Raw genomic sequence first — 14,396 nt, 5'->3', positions numbered from 1 at the left:
CTCAAGACCCCCAATCACGACTATACAAGAGCGATGGACTCGATCTACCACAATAGAATCACCCACCGGTGTAGACACATATACAGGGACACTCGAGGAATCACTAGGCATGACTAAATACGGTGCAAAATAAGAGGACACATAGGAGTATGTAGACCCTGGATCAAATAACACTGAAGCATCTCTATCACAAACCAGAACAGTACCTGTGATAACTTCATCGGAATCCTCAGCCTCAAGCCTGGCTGGAAGAGCGTAACATCGGGGCTGGGCCCCATCATCCTGGTCTACCTCTCTGGGACGGCCTGCAGCTGGCTGGCCTCCACCTCTAGCGGTCTGAGCTCCACCTCTAGCACCTCTACCTCCACCTCTAGCACCTCTACCCCCCACCTCTAGCTGGCTGGGCGGGCTATGGAACACCTGGTGCCTGAACCATAGCACGGGAACCCTGCTGCTGCGACTGAGTACCCACCAATCTCGGACAAGCCCTCCTGATATGACCATACTCACCACACTCATAGCATCCACCCGAGTGCTGCGGCTGAGGAAACTGAGACTGACCTTGGCGACCTGAATGACCACCCCGAAAACTTTGGAGCGGCGGTGTACTGACAGGAGCTGGTGGTGCACTGTAGGGCTGCTGATCAGAATACTGCATGTGAGAACCACGGCCACCTAAAGCACCATGAGAAACCTGGAGTGCTGACTGAAAAGGCCTAGGAGGATGGCCTCTATCATACGAATCCCTGCCTCCAGATGAAGCACCACTGAATCTGCCGGACTGACGGGGTCTCTTGTCTGCCCTGTGACCACCCCCCTGTGATAAAACCATCCCAACTCTCCGGGCCACATTGGCCGCCTCCTGGAAAGATATCTCACTCCCAGCCTCTCTGGCCATCTGAAGACGAATCGGCTGAATAAGTCCATCAATGAACCGTCTCACTCTCTCCCTCTCACTGGGAAGTATGATAAGAGCATGGCGGGCCAAATCAATAAATCTGGTCTCGTACTGGGTGACAGTCATGGATCCCTGCTGGAGGCGCTCGAACTGCCTCCGATAGGCCTCTCGCTGTGTGATAGGGAGAAACTTCTCCAGAAATAGCTGTGTGAACTGCTCCCAGGTCAAGGCTAGCGATCCTGCTGGCCTAGCTAAACAATAATCCCTCCACCAAGTCTTGGCGAATCCAGACAAGCGAAATGTGGCAAAGTCAACCCCGTTGGTCTCAACTATCCCCATGTTCTGAAGAACCTCGTGACAGATGTCTAGATAATCCTGGGGATCCTTAGTAGATGCACCGCTGAAAGTAGTAGTGAAGAGCTTGGTGAACCTGTCCAATCTCCACAAAGCATCGGCAGACATAACTGCACCATCGCCGGTCTGAGCTACCACACCCGGCTGAACTGCTCCAACTGGCTGAGCCGCTGGAGTCTGAAACTGGGGAACTACCTGCTCCGGAGTGCGAGTAGCAGGAGTCTAGGCTCCTCCTCCAGTCTGAGAGACGGCTGGTGCTACAAGAAGTAAACCTGCCCTGGTGACGCTCTCCATAAGGCCCACTAGACGGACCAGAGCATCCTGAAGAACTGGGGTAGCAATAAACCCCTCTAGGACCTGAACTGGGCCCACCGGAACTGCTGGGCCCGGAACCTCATCATCAATATCAACCTGAGGCTCCGCCGCTGGTGCTGCTGCTCTGGGCTGGGCTCTGCCCCTGCCTCGACCTCTAGCACAGCCTCGGCCTCGCCCTCTGCCCCTCGTGGGAGCCGCTGCTGGGGCTCGGGCTGCTAATCGGTAGATGAGGAAGCGCGTGTTCTCGCCATCTGCGAAAGAACAGAGTAGAAATTCAATTAATATTGAGAAACCAAACCGCACGACAAGAAAGAACAAATGTGAAGTTTTCCTAACTCGGCAGCCTCTGGGGGATAAATACAGACGTCTCCGTACCGATCCCTCAGACTCTACTAAGCTTGTACGTGAATTGTGAGACCTATATAACCTAGAGCTCTGATACCAACTTGTCACGACCCGGATTTCCCACCCTCGGGAGTCGTGATGGCGCCTATTCGTAGAAGCTAGGCAAGCCACAAAATTTAGAAATCTTTAACCTTTTCATTTTTAACACTTCTAACTACTTGTAACAACAGGTGATCAACATTTAAACAGTAGCGGAAGATGAAATTAAGCGGGAGACTTAGATAAATATAATACCAAATTCGATACGAATAGCCAACATATGTCTCTACCCAGAAACCGGTGTCACAACATTCACGGACTGTCTATGATTACTACATACAAATTTCTGAAAGAAAGAAACTCAGTCTGTCTCGGATACAAGTGATAACAGATCATAATAGTAGATAGAAGAGACGCCGGGCATGCGGACGCCTGCAGGACTACCTCGGGATCTCTGTGGACTGAAGGCTGGCTCCCAAGCTACTACTGTTGCCCCAATACTGCTCCGGTATCTGCACAGGGTGCAGAGTGTAGCATCAGCACAACCGACCCCATGTGCTGGTAAGTGTCTGGCCTAACCCCGACGAGATAGTGACGAGGCTAGGACCAGACTCCAGATAAACCTGTGCAGTTTATATATACAGCGGAAAATAAACTAGAACAAATAATTTAAAGCTGGAAGGGGAAACATGCTTCGGGGAATAACAGATAAAGCAGAATCTCAATAGAATTATCAAGAAACCAAACAAAATTCAACTTCTATCAAGGATAAGGAAAACAAAGGCGATTTACACTTTCAGTTCACATCTCGTTGCAGGCGTGCAACCCGATCCCATTTCTCATATCTCGTGGTAGGCGTACCACCCGCTCCCATTTCATCATATCTCGTGGTAGGCGTACCACCCGATCCCATTTCATTATATCTCGTGGTAGGCGTACCACCCGATCCCATTTCATCATATCTCGTGGTAGGCGTACCACCCGATCCCATTTCATCATATCCCGTGGTAGGCATACCACGCGATCCCATTTACAAGCCAACACAAAATCACAAGGAATACCGACAAGGGAACAAAAGCAATATAATAACTTCCCGGCAAGGGAACAAAAGCAATGTAATAACTTCCCGGCAAGGGAGCAACAATATCAAGATAATCATCCCGGCAAGGGAGAATCAGCTATAACCAATCCTAACTCAACTCCTACTCAGCTCAATTAGTACCAACACTCAATCATAAATAAATCCACCAAAATAAACTAAATCTTTGCTCAATATCGAGAATCATCAATTAAAGCATCCGTAGTAACATTTAAGAACACAACATCTATCAATTCAAGACTCACGGTCATGCTCGACACCAACGTATAGATACTCGTCACCATGCCTATACGTCGTACTCAACAAGAAGCAATTAGCAAATAGGACACAACTCCTAATCCCTCAAGCTAAGGTTAGACCGGACACTTACCTCAAACTTCCACGGCCAACTCAATCCTCAAATACCGCCTTTCCTTTCGAATTTGGCTCCAACACAATCGTATCTATACATAATCGACTTAATAACATCAATAAATGCTAAACAATCCAATTCCAATGCTCAATTATAGCTTTTTAATCATTCTTCCCAAAAACTCAAAAATTGACCCCGGGCCCGCTTGGTCAAAACACAAGGTTCGGACCAAAACCCGATCACCCATTCACCCACGAGCCCGAATATATCATTTTTTTTTAAATCTGACCCCAAAACGAGGTCAAATTCCCAAATAACTAAAAAGCCCTAACTCTACCCAATTCCCCAATTTTCTACCATTAAAACCCTAGAATTATTGATAGAAGTTGATGAAAAACATTAGATAGTTGAAAGAAATTAGTTAATGAGTGCTTACTTGTGATTTGGGAAGAAAATCTCTTGAGAAAATCGCCCTAGTCCTTCTAATTTTTGTGAAAGTTTGAAAGAAAATCGCTGAAGTTATATTTTTAAAAAGACTCACTGGCCGACTTCCGCATCTGCGGTTCAGGGGTCGCATCTGCGCCACCGCAAGTGCGGAAAAGTGGGCGCTTCTGCGGGCTAGGCTCCGCTGGGGCCGCACCTGCGAGAAAAGGCCCGCTCCTGCGGAACCGCATCTGCGGAAAAGTGTCCGCATCTGCGACCCACTGTGCGCACCTGCGTGTCCGCATCTGCGGCCAAAGGACCGCAGGTGCGGTTACACCAGAACTGGTGCAACAGCAGTGTTTCTGCAACTTTTCTTAAGTCCAAAACTTCCCGAAACACATCCGAAACACACCCGAGCCCTCGGGGCTCCTAACCAAACACACGTACTAACTCAACAACATTATACAAACTCATCCGTGCGATCAAATCGCCAAAATAACTTCTCAAACAACGAATTAAACCTCAAAATCAAAGAATTTTTCTCAAACTTCATAAAGCATCAAATTTTCCATTTTAAGTCCGAATCACGTCAAACGGATTCCGTTTTTCACCAAATTTCACAGAATCATCTTAAATCATAGTAAGACCTGTACCGGGCGCCGGAACCAAAATACGGGCCCGATACCAACATGTTCTAATCAAATTTCATTTCAAAATCCTTTAAACAATTTCAGAAAACAATTTTCTTTAAAAATTCATTTCTCGGGCTTGGGACCTCGGAATTCGATTCCGGGCATACGCCCAAGTCCCATATTTTCCTATGGACCCTCCGGGACCGTCAAATCACGGGTCCGGGTCTGTTACCAAAAATGTTGACCGAAGTCAAATTAATTCATTTCATAGTCAAAATTTATCATTTTTCACAGATTTTCTCATTTAAGCTTTCCGGCTACACACCCGGACTGCGCACGCAAATCGAAGTGAAGATAAAAGAGGTTTTCGAGGCCTCGAAAATACAGAAGTAAATTTAAAAACACGTGATGGCCTTTTGGGTCCTCGTTAGCATTTCGAAAAGAATTGGAGGCTCAAAACGAATGGTCAAAGGAATTGATGATTCGTGTTTAGTCTCCGATCTTCGCCATCACATCTGCGTGCTGTAAATGGTACAATGCTTCATAAGTTATTGGCAATGTTTGAGTTTAAGCATATCCAAAACAAAAATGTACGGGTTTAAGCATTTCCAAAATCAAAACTAATTAATTTCAGTATGAAGCCCAGAGACTATAACTTTGAAGTTAGAGGAATCTAAATGGTACAGACATAAAGACAAGAAATGGGCAACACTCTTCTGACTATACATCGACTTAACTTTCTGAATCCTGCGATTGGTCAATGTCAATCAGACATGACAAGTGGAAGTTCTTTGAACATCATCATTGTACCATTTCCAACAAACCCCTTAGATATATTTTTTTCTGTTCCTAGAATTTTGTATTTTCCTAGGATGCCCCTGTCATCCAAAACTTGTGCATAGTAGATCAAGAAAGCTTCAAGATTAATAGGAGTAGACAACAAGGTATATATCTATGATAGGAAATTTAATGCACTCCCATCATCATTCTTCAGCCAAGCAAATCTCTTTCCTTCTGTCTTAAGTAAGATAGAAGAAAATTGATGTTTGCCAACCACCCATCAACAACTAATGAAATTGCGATACCGTCGAAGACTGTGGTGGAATGATTGAGACTCATCCATCTCTCACTAAATAATGTCTCGGATTCGAGTCATGAAAAGTTTTTTGGCATGGAGCATTTTAGTCCCTTATCAAACTTACTCGGCACAAATCTGGATTAGCGGCCATAGAATTTCGAATATCGAATAGTTAATTTTTTATTATTTAAAAAGGGCCATGTGGCGGCTACCAAAAGTCAGGAGATGGTGGTTCAAATCACATCAAAATGTTGGTTTACCGTCTCACTTCTACGTTTGTACTCTCCCTACTAGTATGTGTTAGAAAATGTTTCCATTGCGGTAGCATAAATAATTCTATTACACATCTTCCTTAGAGTGGAAAGGAAATAGATAACCTTCCTAACTCGAGCCCTCACGAGTTTGGCGTTCGTACTACAGGTTCCTTAGATTAGATATTCCACGTTACATTAGTCATTTTCAGTTTTGTGCATAATTATACCATTACTGTACCCTACAACAGAATAAAAAAGAGAGAATGATTAAGCATGAGCTCACATAAAGCCCTGTTTTACCAGAAAGAATAGTCATTTTGAGGTTGCCTATCACAACTTTAGCTAGCGGTTGGACAGGAATTTGAATGAAACTTAAGAAAATGAGTTTTTAAAGATGAGATGAGAAATGATTTTGGAAAGTTGAAATTGTTTTTGAACATACATTTTACTTGAAATGAATATGAAGTTTTGTGAGTAGAAAACTTCAAAAACTACTCTAGAGCTGTTTTTGAAAGTTGAAATTGTTTTTGAACATACATTTTACTTGAAAAGAATATGAAGTTTTGTGAGTAGAAAACTTCAAAAACTACTCTAAAGCTGTTTTTGAGATTTGAAGATTTTGTTTTCAACATCTGCCAAAAAGGGTTAAAATCTATAAACAAACAAATATTTAAAAACAAAATTTGAAAAAACTCTCAAATTTTATGGCCAAACGGGAGCTTAGTGTCTACTGTCTATAGTCGCAAAGCCATGAATCTAGTCTTAAAATTCTACAAGTATGATAATAACGGAAGTCCATGCATGCAGGTAAGACATAGCTGGTAAATATGCCACTCAAAAGAGGTCCCTAAGAACATGAAGTTAATATCTTAAGGAAAAAGCGAAAAATTAAATTAACAATATCTCTCAGATTCGCCAATGTACACGTAAAGAATGACCCATCCCCAAAAACACTCACTTTTTCCTCAAAAGCAGCCTAATAGAAGATGTCCGGATACACGTATAATGAAGGGAAGAAACACATGTCTAGAGCTATGCCCCTGTAGAATCATTTAATATTCGACTCAACTACAAAAATTGTGGATCTCTACCGGAGACCAGGACAGGCACGAGAGGAGGAAGAAGATAAATTGAAGGACGACACTCAATTCCGTGAGCCACATCATCTGTTTAAAGCTACAGGTCCTCATAGATGTATACCTTTACCAGCTGATTTTGGGCCTCATTCCAGTAGAGGGAATTTCTCTATTCGTTCTTCTCCAGAACTCGAGTCACAAGACCAAGAGCAACAGTTCTTCCTGATGCCCTGAGGGACACCCTTCCAAGAGCCTTACATTTAGAATGCTCTTCAACACAAATCATTCCTTGCAAGACCACCTAAACCATGACAAACAAATTAAAGTTAAGATCTCTTTTAAGTAGTAGGTATTATCCAACCTTTAACCTAGACACAAAGGCAGTTGCCTAGCACCTTTCGTGCACCCACTCCCACCCAGGATTATTTTCTTTTAAAATGGATAACATAAGCACATGAATAGACATAATAGTTGCTTTTGAGAGAAACCTCGATTATAGCATTCTGCTTTGCTAGAAGACATCGAGGTGATTTCTTGGTCTCCTTTCCAGTTTTTGGATCAAGCAATGACAAAATCCTCACAACTCTTGCAGCCTCCTTAGCATGGTGTACATGAAACTCCAACTGCACAGTTTCAAATATCCAGGGCTCTAGAGTTATTAACAATATGCTATGGAACTCTGTAAATTCTGAGGGTAAAATGATCTATTAAAAAGAGCTGCAACCTGAGAGCCAATCAAAATTGGAACGGCAATATCCAGGATGAGTATCTTCAGTTCCAAATGATTTGTAACAGCAATAGGATATTCAGGGTGGCACAGCACATCCCCTGCCATTACACAATTCGCGTCTATACCTTGTAGATTAACAGTGACATTGTCTCCAGCTTTTGTACTGTTACAAACCTGAGAATTATGTTCCAAAGAACGCACTGTTGCCACTTCTCTTGATGGCATAATTAGAACCTGAACCATGTTAACAGTTTATTATTAGAAGAATGACTATTATCCTCCTAAGAAATCAAAACAAGTTTGGCAAATAGATGATTGCACCATAGAAAAACACTGATCGCGAATTTCTTAATAACCATTAAACAGTTATGATTGCACCGTAACATTATTGTGATTTCGATCCCAACAATGACCTAACAGCATGTCCTAACAACACCATAACAACTTGAAAGCATAAGTATTTGTTACTTATCTTAGTCCCCTTTAACTCATATTACTCTGTTAACTTGAGCTCTAACATTCTAATCCATTGGTGTCTTACATTAGAGGGAGAAAAGAAGTGTCTTTGTGTTTCACCGTGAACCTATCTTATTATTGTCACTGGGCAGATGTCCCTTCCAAAGCAAGTGAGCAAGAGGAATCCCCATGCAAAGCCTAGCGCAAACAACAACCGCCTTGAACTCCCATCCCCCTATCCCAACACACCCTAAATAAAATTCAAGATACTGTAGAATAAAAAGTGAGAAAACAGCGTTATGCAGAGAAAAATGCAAGGTAGAAGCACCTTGACGGAAAACTAGGACACAAGTTTACAGGCCTAATGCCTCCCTCAGAACTTCCTTCTGAGAGCAGTGCTTGGGTCATGTTAATCTGAGTGATATTCAGAATGAGTGACATAATCTATAGGCACCAATACGGTTCCCTATTCAGTTATGACTCTAGCATCCCAAGTCTCCTAAAAGCATGTACTATATAATAAAGGAGAAGGATATCTCTTGCATTAGTGGTAATTGAGTACCTTATCTCCAGTTTGAAGTGCTCCTGTCTCCAACTTCCCACATACTGACACCTGTCCTTGTGATGGTGATTTAACAAGATCACATATCGGCATTAATAAAGGCTTTGAGTAATCTCTTTGGGGAGGTTGGAGAGAATCTATTGCATCCAAAAGGCAAGGACCTTGAAACCTGAAATTAACCTTCATTATCAGCTACACAAGACAATGGGGCTTTGCGAGCTATTTGTCTTGTGACACTAAATCACAGCAGAAATTTTGACACAGCAGCACAATCACCATTTTCTCTATTAGCTTGCAAATTTGGGTTGGCGATATTTGAGAAAAATTTGACTGTTTTAAATTCCAGTTCCACACTGTTTAACTCGTGTCTTTGTCATGTACCCTACTGTTTCCATTGTTTCGCCTCTTCCTACCTTTAACTTGTAAACAATGCAAATGAGATAAAGTTGAAAAGAATGAGTAACATTACTCCTAGTAGTGCTAGTAGTTGACCAGTAGACTAACCAGGACAACAATCGTGCATCAGAAGGACTTGTCACCAAATTTTGGTTTTCCATGGCACTCAGGGGAATCCACAATACTGACGAATCTTTAAACTTACAAGAACGAAGAAACGATCCTAGTTGATTCTTAATTGTATCAAAACGTTCTTTGGAGTATCCCACTGTATCCATTTTGTTAATAGCAATTATTATTTGATCCACCCCAAAGCTTTTGATAAGTAGTGCATGCTCCCTTGTCTGACCTCCAGTAACATCAATCCCCGCTTCAAATGCACCTATTGAAGCATCAATTACGAGAATTGCAGCATCTGCTTGTGTTGCACCTGATATCATATTTGGGACAAAGTCTCTGTGGCCTGGGGAATCAAGCAGTACAACACGGTAACTTTTTGTGTTAAAGTAGGCAACAGCCACTGTCATAGTTATTCCCCTCTCTCTTTCCTCAGCACTCTCATCCAATGCCCAGGCATAAGCAAAGGACCCTTTTCCCTGATTGGATAGACAGGAGATTTATCAATCAGCTAATCAAGATTTGACAATGTCTTACAAACCCGGATCAGAAGCTAAAAGAAGGATTACTTGCTGCTTGGCCTCTTTCTCATATTTGTGCATTTCCTTCTGAGAAATCTGCCCCAAAAGGTGTAATAATCTTCCTGATAATGTTGACTTCCCAGAATCAACATGGCCAACCTACATGTAAAAATTCCAGAGTAAAATCAGCGCATAATACATTGTAATGTTTGAAATCTAGTGAATCACATAAATGTTTGACTTACAATCGCAAGATTTAACTGGTCCAGTTTAACTTCTAATTGGTCAGCGCGTACAAGTTTCTGAGGTTTACTCTGTGATCTTGAAGTTGCAGTTCCGATCTCCGTAATGCAAGGTTTTAATGGTATAGACATATTGCTCATGTTGCTCGTGACACCATGATTTTCCCTAGTTTCTATAGAAGAACCTCTATCCTTCACATTATCACGTCTAACTTTTGCTGTCGATGCAGAAGAGCTAGCAAGCCCTTCGGCAACCAGTTCTTGTTTAACTTTAGTAGCTTTTTCTTTTTTACTTGATGGGGCATTTGACTGTAAGACCTGGTCAATAGTAGCTGTAAAAGGAGAGTAGTAATGTACAAGAAAGATGTCAAACTCCCAAAATAGAGAACTGGATAACAAAATATTAGAAATTAACACAACTGAGTCTTCATTATAAATTTAAAATAAGGACTTCATGAGGACCTAATCCAAGAAAATCAGGAAAGACGAAAAGACTTGTATCTTGGAAAGGAAAAACAAAAGCATATGTCCCCATTGAAGCACTCAATTAACAATTCAGAGATGACTCTAAATAAAATCTAAGATTTTTTCATCTTTGTTGCTCATCCAAGAGGCCACTAACCAGTAGTCACCTGGTCTCTCAAATAGCAGCGTAACCACATATTCCAGCACAGGCCCTTCCAAAGGGACAGTTTTATTAATCATAACACACTTACATCAGCAGTCAAAATTTGTTTCTTTGGTAGTAAAGTTCAAAAATCATAACACACTTGCATCAGCAGTCAAAATTTGTCTCTTTGGTAGTAAAATTTATCAACAAGGAATGTATCCAGTAGTAACAAATTGAACCCAAGGGTGTAGCCTATTAGTCAATGAAGTTGGTGGAGAACCATGAGGTCTCAGGTTCAATCCCACTATCCCACTGGAGAGACAAAAACACTAGGTTATTTCTTCCCAATTATCTAAGCCTTGGTGGACAAAGTTATTCGGTATATGTGTTGGTGGTAGGTAGTAGGTACCCGGTGGATTTAGTCAAGATGCGCATAAGCTAGCCCGGACACCACCGTTATAAAAAAAAATTAATCAATCAATATCTGATCCTACAATCAGAATATTTCCACCAGCCTTTCTGATTATGTGTTGTCGAAAGCATATCAAACGGCACCGAACTAATTAATGGCTAGGGGAATTTGAGCAATAGGGTTCTTTTGGTACAAGTAAATAACATATTGAGAAAAGGAGAAAACCCTCATACAGGAAGTATTCGTCAAAGGAAACTTATATACAAGAACTACTTTCTACAATTTCTGTCCAATCATCTAGACATGAGGGAGTGTCTGCAATAAGGTCTGTTGTTAGAGCATGTAGGTTACTTAATAGGTATTATTTATCATAACAAACTAAACCCTATAAGATCAAGCGTTCCAACCTGATCCTTGACAATGTTATGCATCTTGCAGCTGATTCACTTGGTTCCTTTTTCTATTTTCTGCCAGCAACAACAGATTATAACCCCATCTCGAAACCACAATGAGATGAAGTAACAAGATTGTTATGGACGAGAAAGTAAGAAATTTCTTGGAACCTGGAGTGCACAGCAGTTTGATGTTAAGAGTGTCACCTGGAGCAACATTAAACGGGGCATGTTATCTTACCAACATTTTAGGCAAAAACCAGTGCTTTTTAACAATGCCAGTAACCAGCCTCAAAATAATTTGAGTTACTGGTCAGTGCATTTCACAGTAGAACCAGAAAGTTTTGTGCCCTCATACAAAATTTTAAATTCACAAAGAGCAATGCCAAATACGATCTCCGAATTTTAATCTCTCTACATCTTTGAAAGTCCTTAAACTTAGACCCACCATTGAGTCGTTAACTATATCCAAGGGTCCAACTTCATCACTTACAATGCCGAGAATGGATGAAGAAACAGATAATTAACTCATTAAAGGTATTGATATTTTATATCTTTCAGTTTCAGCTGCAGTTGCTAAGGTTGAATGTAACCTTCACTCTAGCAATAGATTGCCAACACCAGCAATGACTCTCAACCAAGACTGTTCATTCTCTCTTTCCTTTCCTCCTTTCTTCCCAGCATTAACGGCAAAAGTGCAACTGTGACTTCCAGGGAGCTTTGACTTATCAGTGACTCAGTTCTCAAGCTCAGGTGTCCTTTTCTGATACTTAAATGTTAGTGTGAATCTCTGGCTCTTCCACTTTCAGATTCCAAATTTCCAATTCTTCTGTTACGGAATACAATTGCAAGTTGTTATTTTCCACCTTGCCATTGATTATATACCGAGACTGTTGATGTATTCTTGTGATGAACTATAATGGGTTAATTCACATCTTGATGGTCTGTAATAGTCGTGTCTTGACTCTTTTTAATGGACATCATCCCTATTGGGTTTATGCCATGTCTTCAATTGACTGTTTGCAATCGTTCCATTGAGTAGACACTGACATCATTTATGGATTGACTGTTATGTTCTTTTATTGTAAATTTCTAGATGTCTATGCTTGTACCTGGAGCTTGGGCCCCTGGATGACTAAGTTTTTTATGCAATGTTTTACTTCCAGTTAAATAGAGAACTTTTTACAAATACAAAAAAGATTTTACAAATTTTTCTTTCAATTCCAGAAGCACTCTTCCTAACTAATGTGAGGACCACCTTTACAAAAACATATACTGCTTTATGAAGTAAAAGGAACTTTTCATCCTCGGTGAAAAAATCACGAAAATAGTATCAGAACCGCGAAGAAAGTACTATTAGCCTATAGTGGCAACAACATCCACCTGAAACTTAAGGGTTCTGAACCATAATTAGCATATCTGAGTTAGAAAATTAGTTAAGAGATATTACCCATTGCGTGACAGCAAAGATGGCGAAATATAGGAATATTGAAAGAAAGACCATAATGCAGCGAACCCCAATTTTCAGGTAAAAGGAAATAAAAGACATGAAAACTTTATTTCTATAGAGTGGCATCCTGTGCTTGATCATGTGAGGGCATCGTATCAACCTGGCAATAATTTTTGAGAGCTAAAAGCTCCATGTCAATTATGATAATGTCCACATATATATACAAGCTCATGGAAGTTACAGCAGTCAACAGCAGTCCTCTGTTTTTACAAAAATTCTGTGCATCAAAATGACAGCATTTGTTGTTTCCAATGGAGTAGTGATGCAAATAGACATTTGGACTTTATAGGCACCCCAGAATCTTTGCAAATGCCACCAAATGCAGGAATAATCTACTATATGAAAAAGCAAGCAAAATACATGAAGAACTATGTAGAATTGTTTAAACTGAGGTATCATTGTCCAAGGATGAAGCAAGATATTTGTGGTAAGGACAATCAAGCAAATAAAACAGAATGGAGAACGCCCGCAACCAAGTTTAAAAACACATTACTATCTATTGAGGGGATGAGAATAAGCATGAAATAACATCAAGGAGAATAATAATGTAACACAAATATTATCTATAAAAAACGTTCTCACTCCCCAGCACCAAAAGGAAACTTTCTTCATGTATTACAGTATGTAATGTATAAACCACAAGCAATATGTGCTAAAGAGTAGTCACAAAATTCACATACATACACATACAAAGCTCTGCAAACATATTGCCAGTTGCTAACCTGCACTAGCTTTGCCACCGCGACAACCTTTGATCAATGGGTTACGAAGGACCCCACAAATATCACATACATTCATGGTATCTTCATTATCAAATGTGCAAATGGGGCAACGCCACACCCCAGCCTTAACCGGTTCTTGTTTTGTATTTCCGCAAACATCACACACATTCATAGTATCTTTGTTATCAAATGTGCAAATGGGACAACGCCAGATGCCAGCCTTAACCAATTCCTGTTTTGTATTTGTTCCTGGTACCTTGCCTGTAGCCAAATGTAAACAAGATATTGAGTTCTTAGAATTAAGCTTTTAGTATATAAGGGAGAAAAAACGACTTCAAAGACCAATAGTCATGGTAAAGTAACCATAAACATGCTAGCTTGCAAAAATCAAATGTAAATCAAAAAGCAAAGCACAATCACAGCAGTGATTAAATGAAATACAGTAGCGAAAAAGTCATAAAAAAAAAAGAGGCAGTAACAACAACAAGATAATAAGATATGGGGTTGGCCTGGTGGCAATAGACTTGAGCCTTGGGGTTTGCTCCCTTTCAAGGTCTCAAGTTCGAAACCCACTGGGTGCAAACAATTTCTGAGGGCCATCGGACTGGGTAAAACCTGAATTAACCGTGGTGCACTTGCGGGAAACTCCTTGCCGAGGGCCTGTGCACCCCCGGGATTAGTCGGGGCTCTTAGAGACTTGGACACCCGGTGCAAATCAAAAAAAAAAAAAAGATATCTGGAGCAAGAGAAACAACAGGTAGTAATAGTTCTACATAAAAGATGACTACGGAGAAAAGTACCTCCGATTAACATGAAGTGATAATCCTAAAATATGATTAACATTTTCTTTCTTCTTTTTTT

At 41.0% G+C, this 14,396-nt stretch overlaps 1 protein-coding gene across 1 annotated transcript in view; it reads right to left on the bottom strand.

Moving 5' to 3' along the window:
• Positions 1-6,597: 6,597 nt before the first annotated feature.
• The window catches only part of LOC109243513 (HBS1-like protein), a 9,129-nt gene continuing 1,330 nt past the window's right edge, over positions 6,598-14,396 (bottom strand). Inside the window, exons 4-11 of the mRNA XM_019410461.1 lie at positions 13,536-13,796; positions 9,893-10,221; positions 9,696-9,806; positions 9,118-9,605; positions 8,614-8,782; positions 7,590-7,829; positions 7,354-7,488; positions 6,598-7,166 (exon numbers count right to left, since the gene is read on the bottom strand). Of these exons, the coding sequence (XP_019266006.1) occupies positions 7,035-7,166; positions 7,354-7,488; positions 7,590-7,829; positions 8,614-8,782; positions 9,118-9,605; positions 9,696-9,806; positions 9,893-10,221; positions 13,536-13,796 (1,865 nt within the window). The 3' untranslated portion in view covers positions 6,598-7,034. The remainder of the gene's footprint in view (positions 7,167-7,353; positions 7,489-7,589; positions 7,830-8,613; positions 8,783-9,117; positions 9,606-9,695; positions 9,807-9,892; positions 10,222-13,535; positions 13,797-14,396) is intronic.

Source organism: Nicotiana attenuata, unplaced genomic scaffold (assembly GCF_001879085.1).
Source record: "Nicotiana attenuata strain UT unplaced genomic scaffold, NIATTr2, whole genome shotgun sequence".
NCBI lineage: Eukaryota > Viridiplantae > Streptophyta > Magnoliopsida > Solanales > Solanaceae > Nicotiana > Nicotiana attenuata.
Note: the sequence above shows the minus strand (reverse complement) of the source record. Positions and strands in the feature narration are given on the sequence as shown.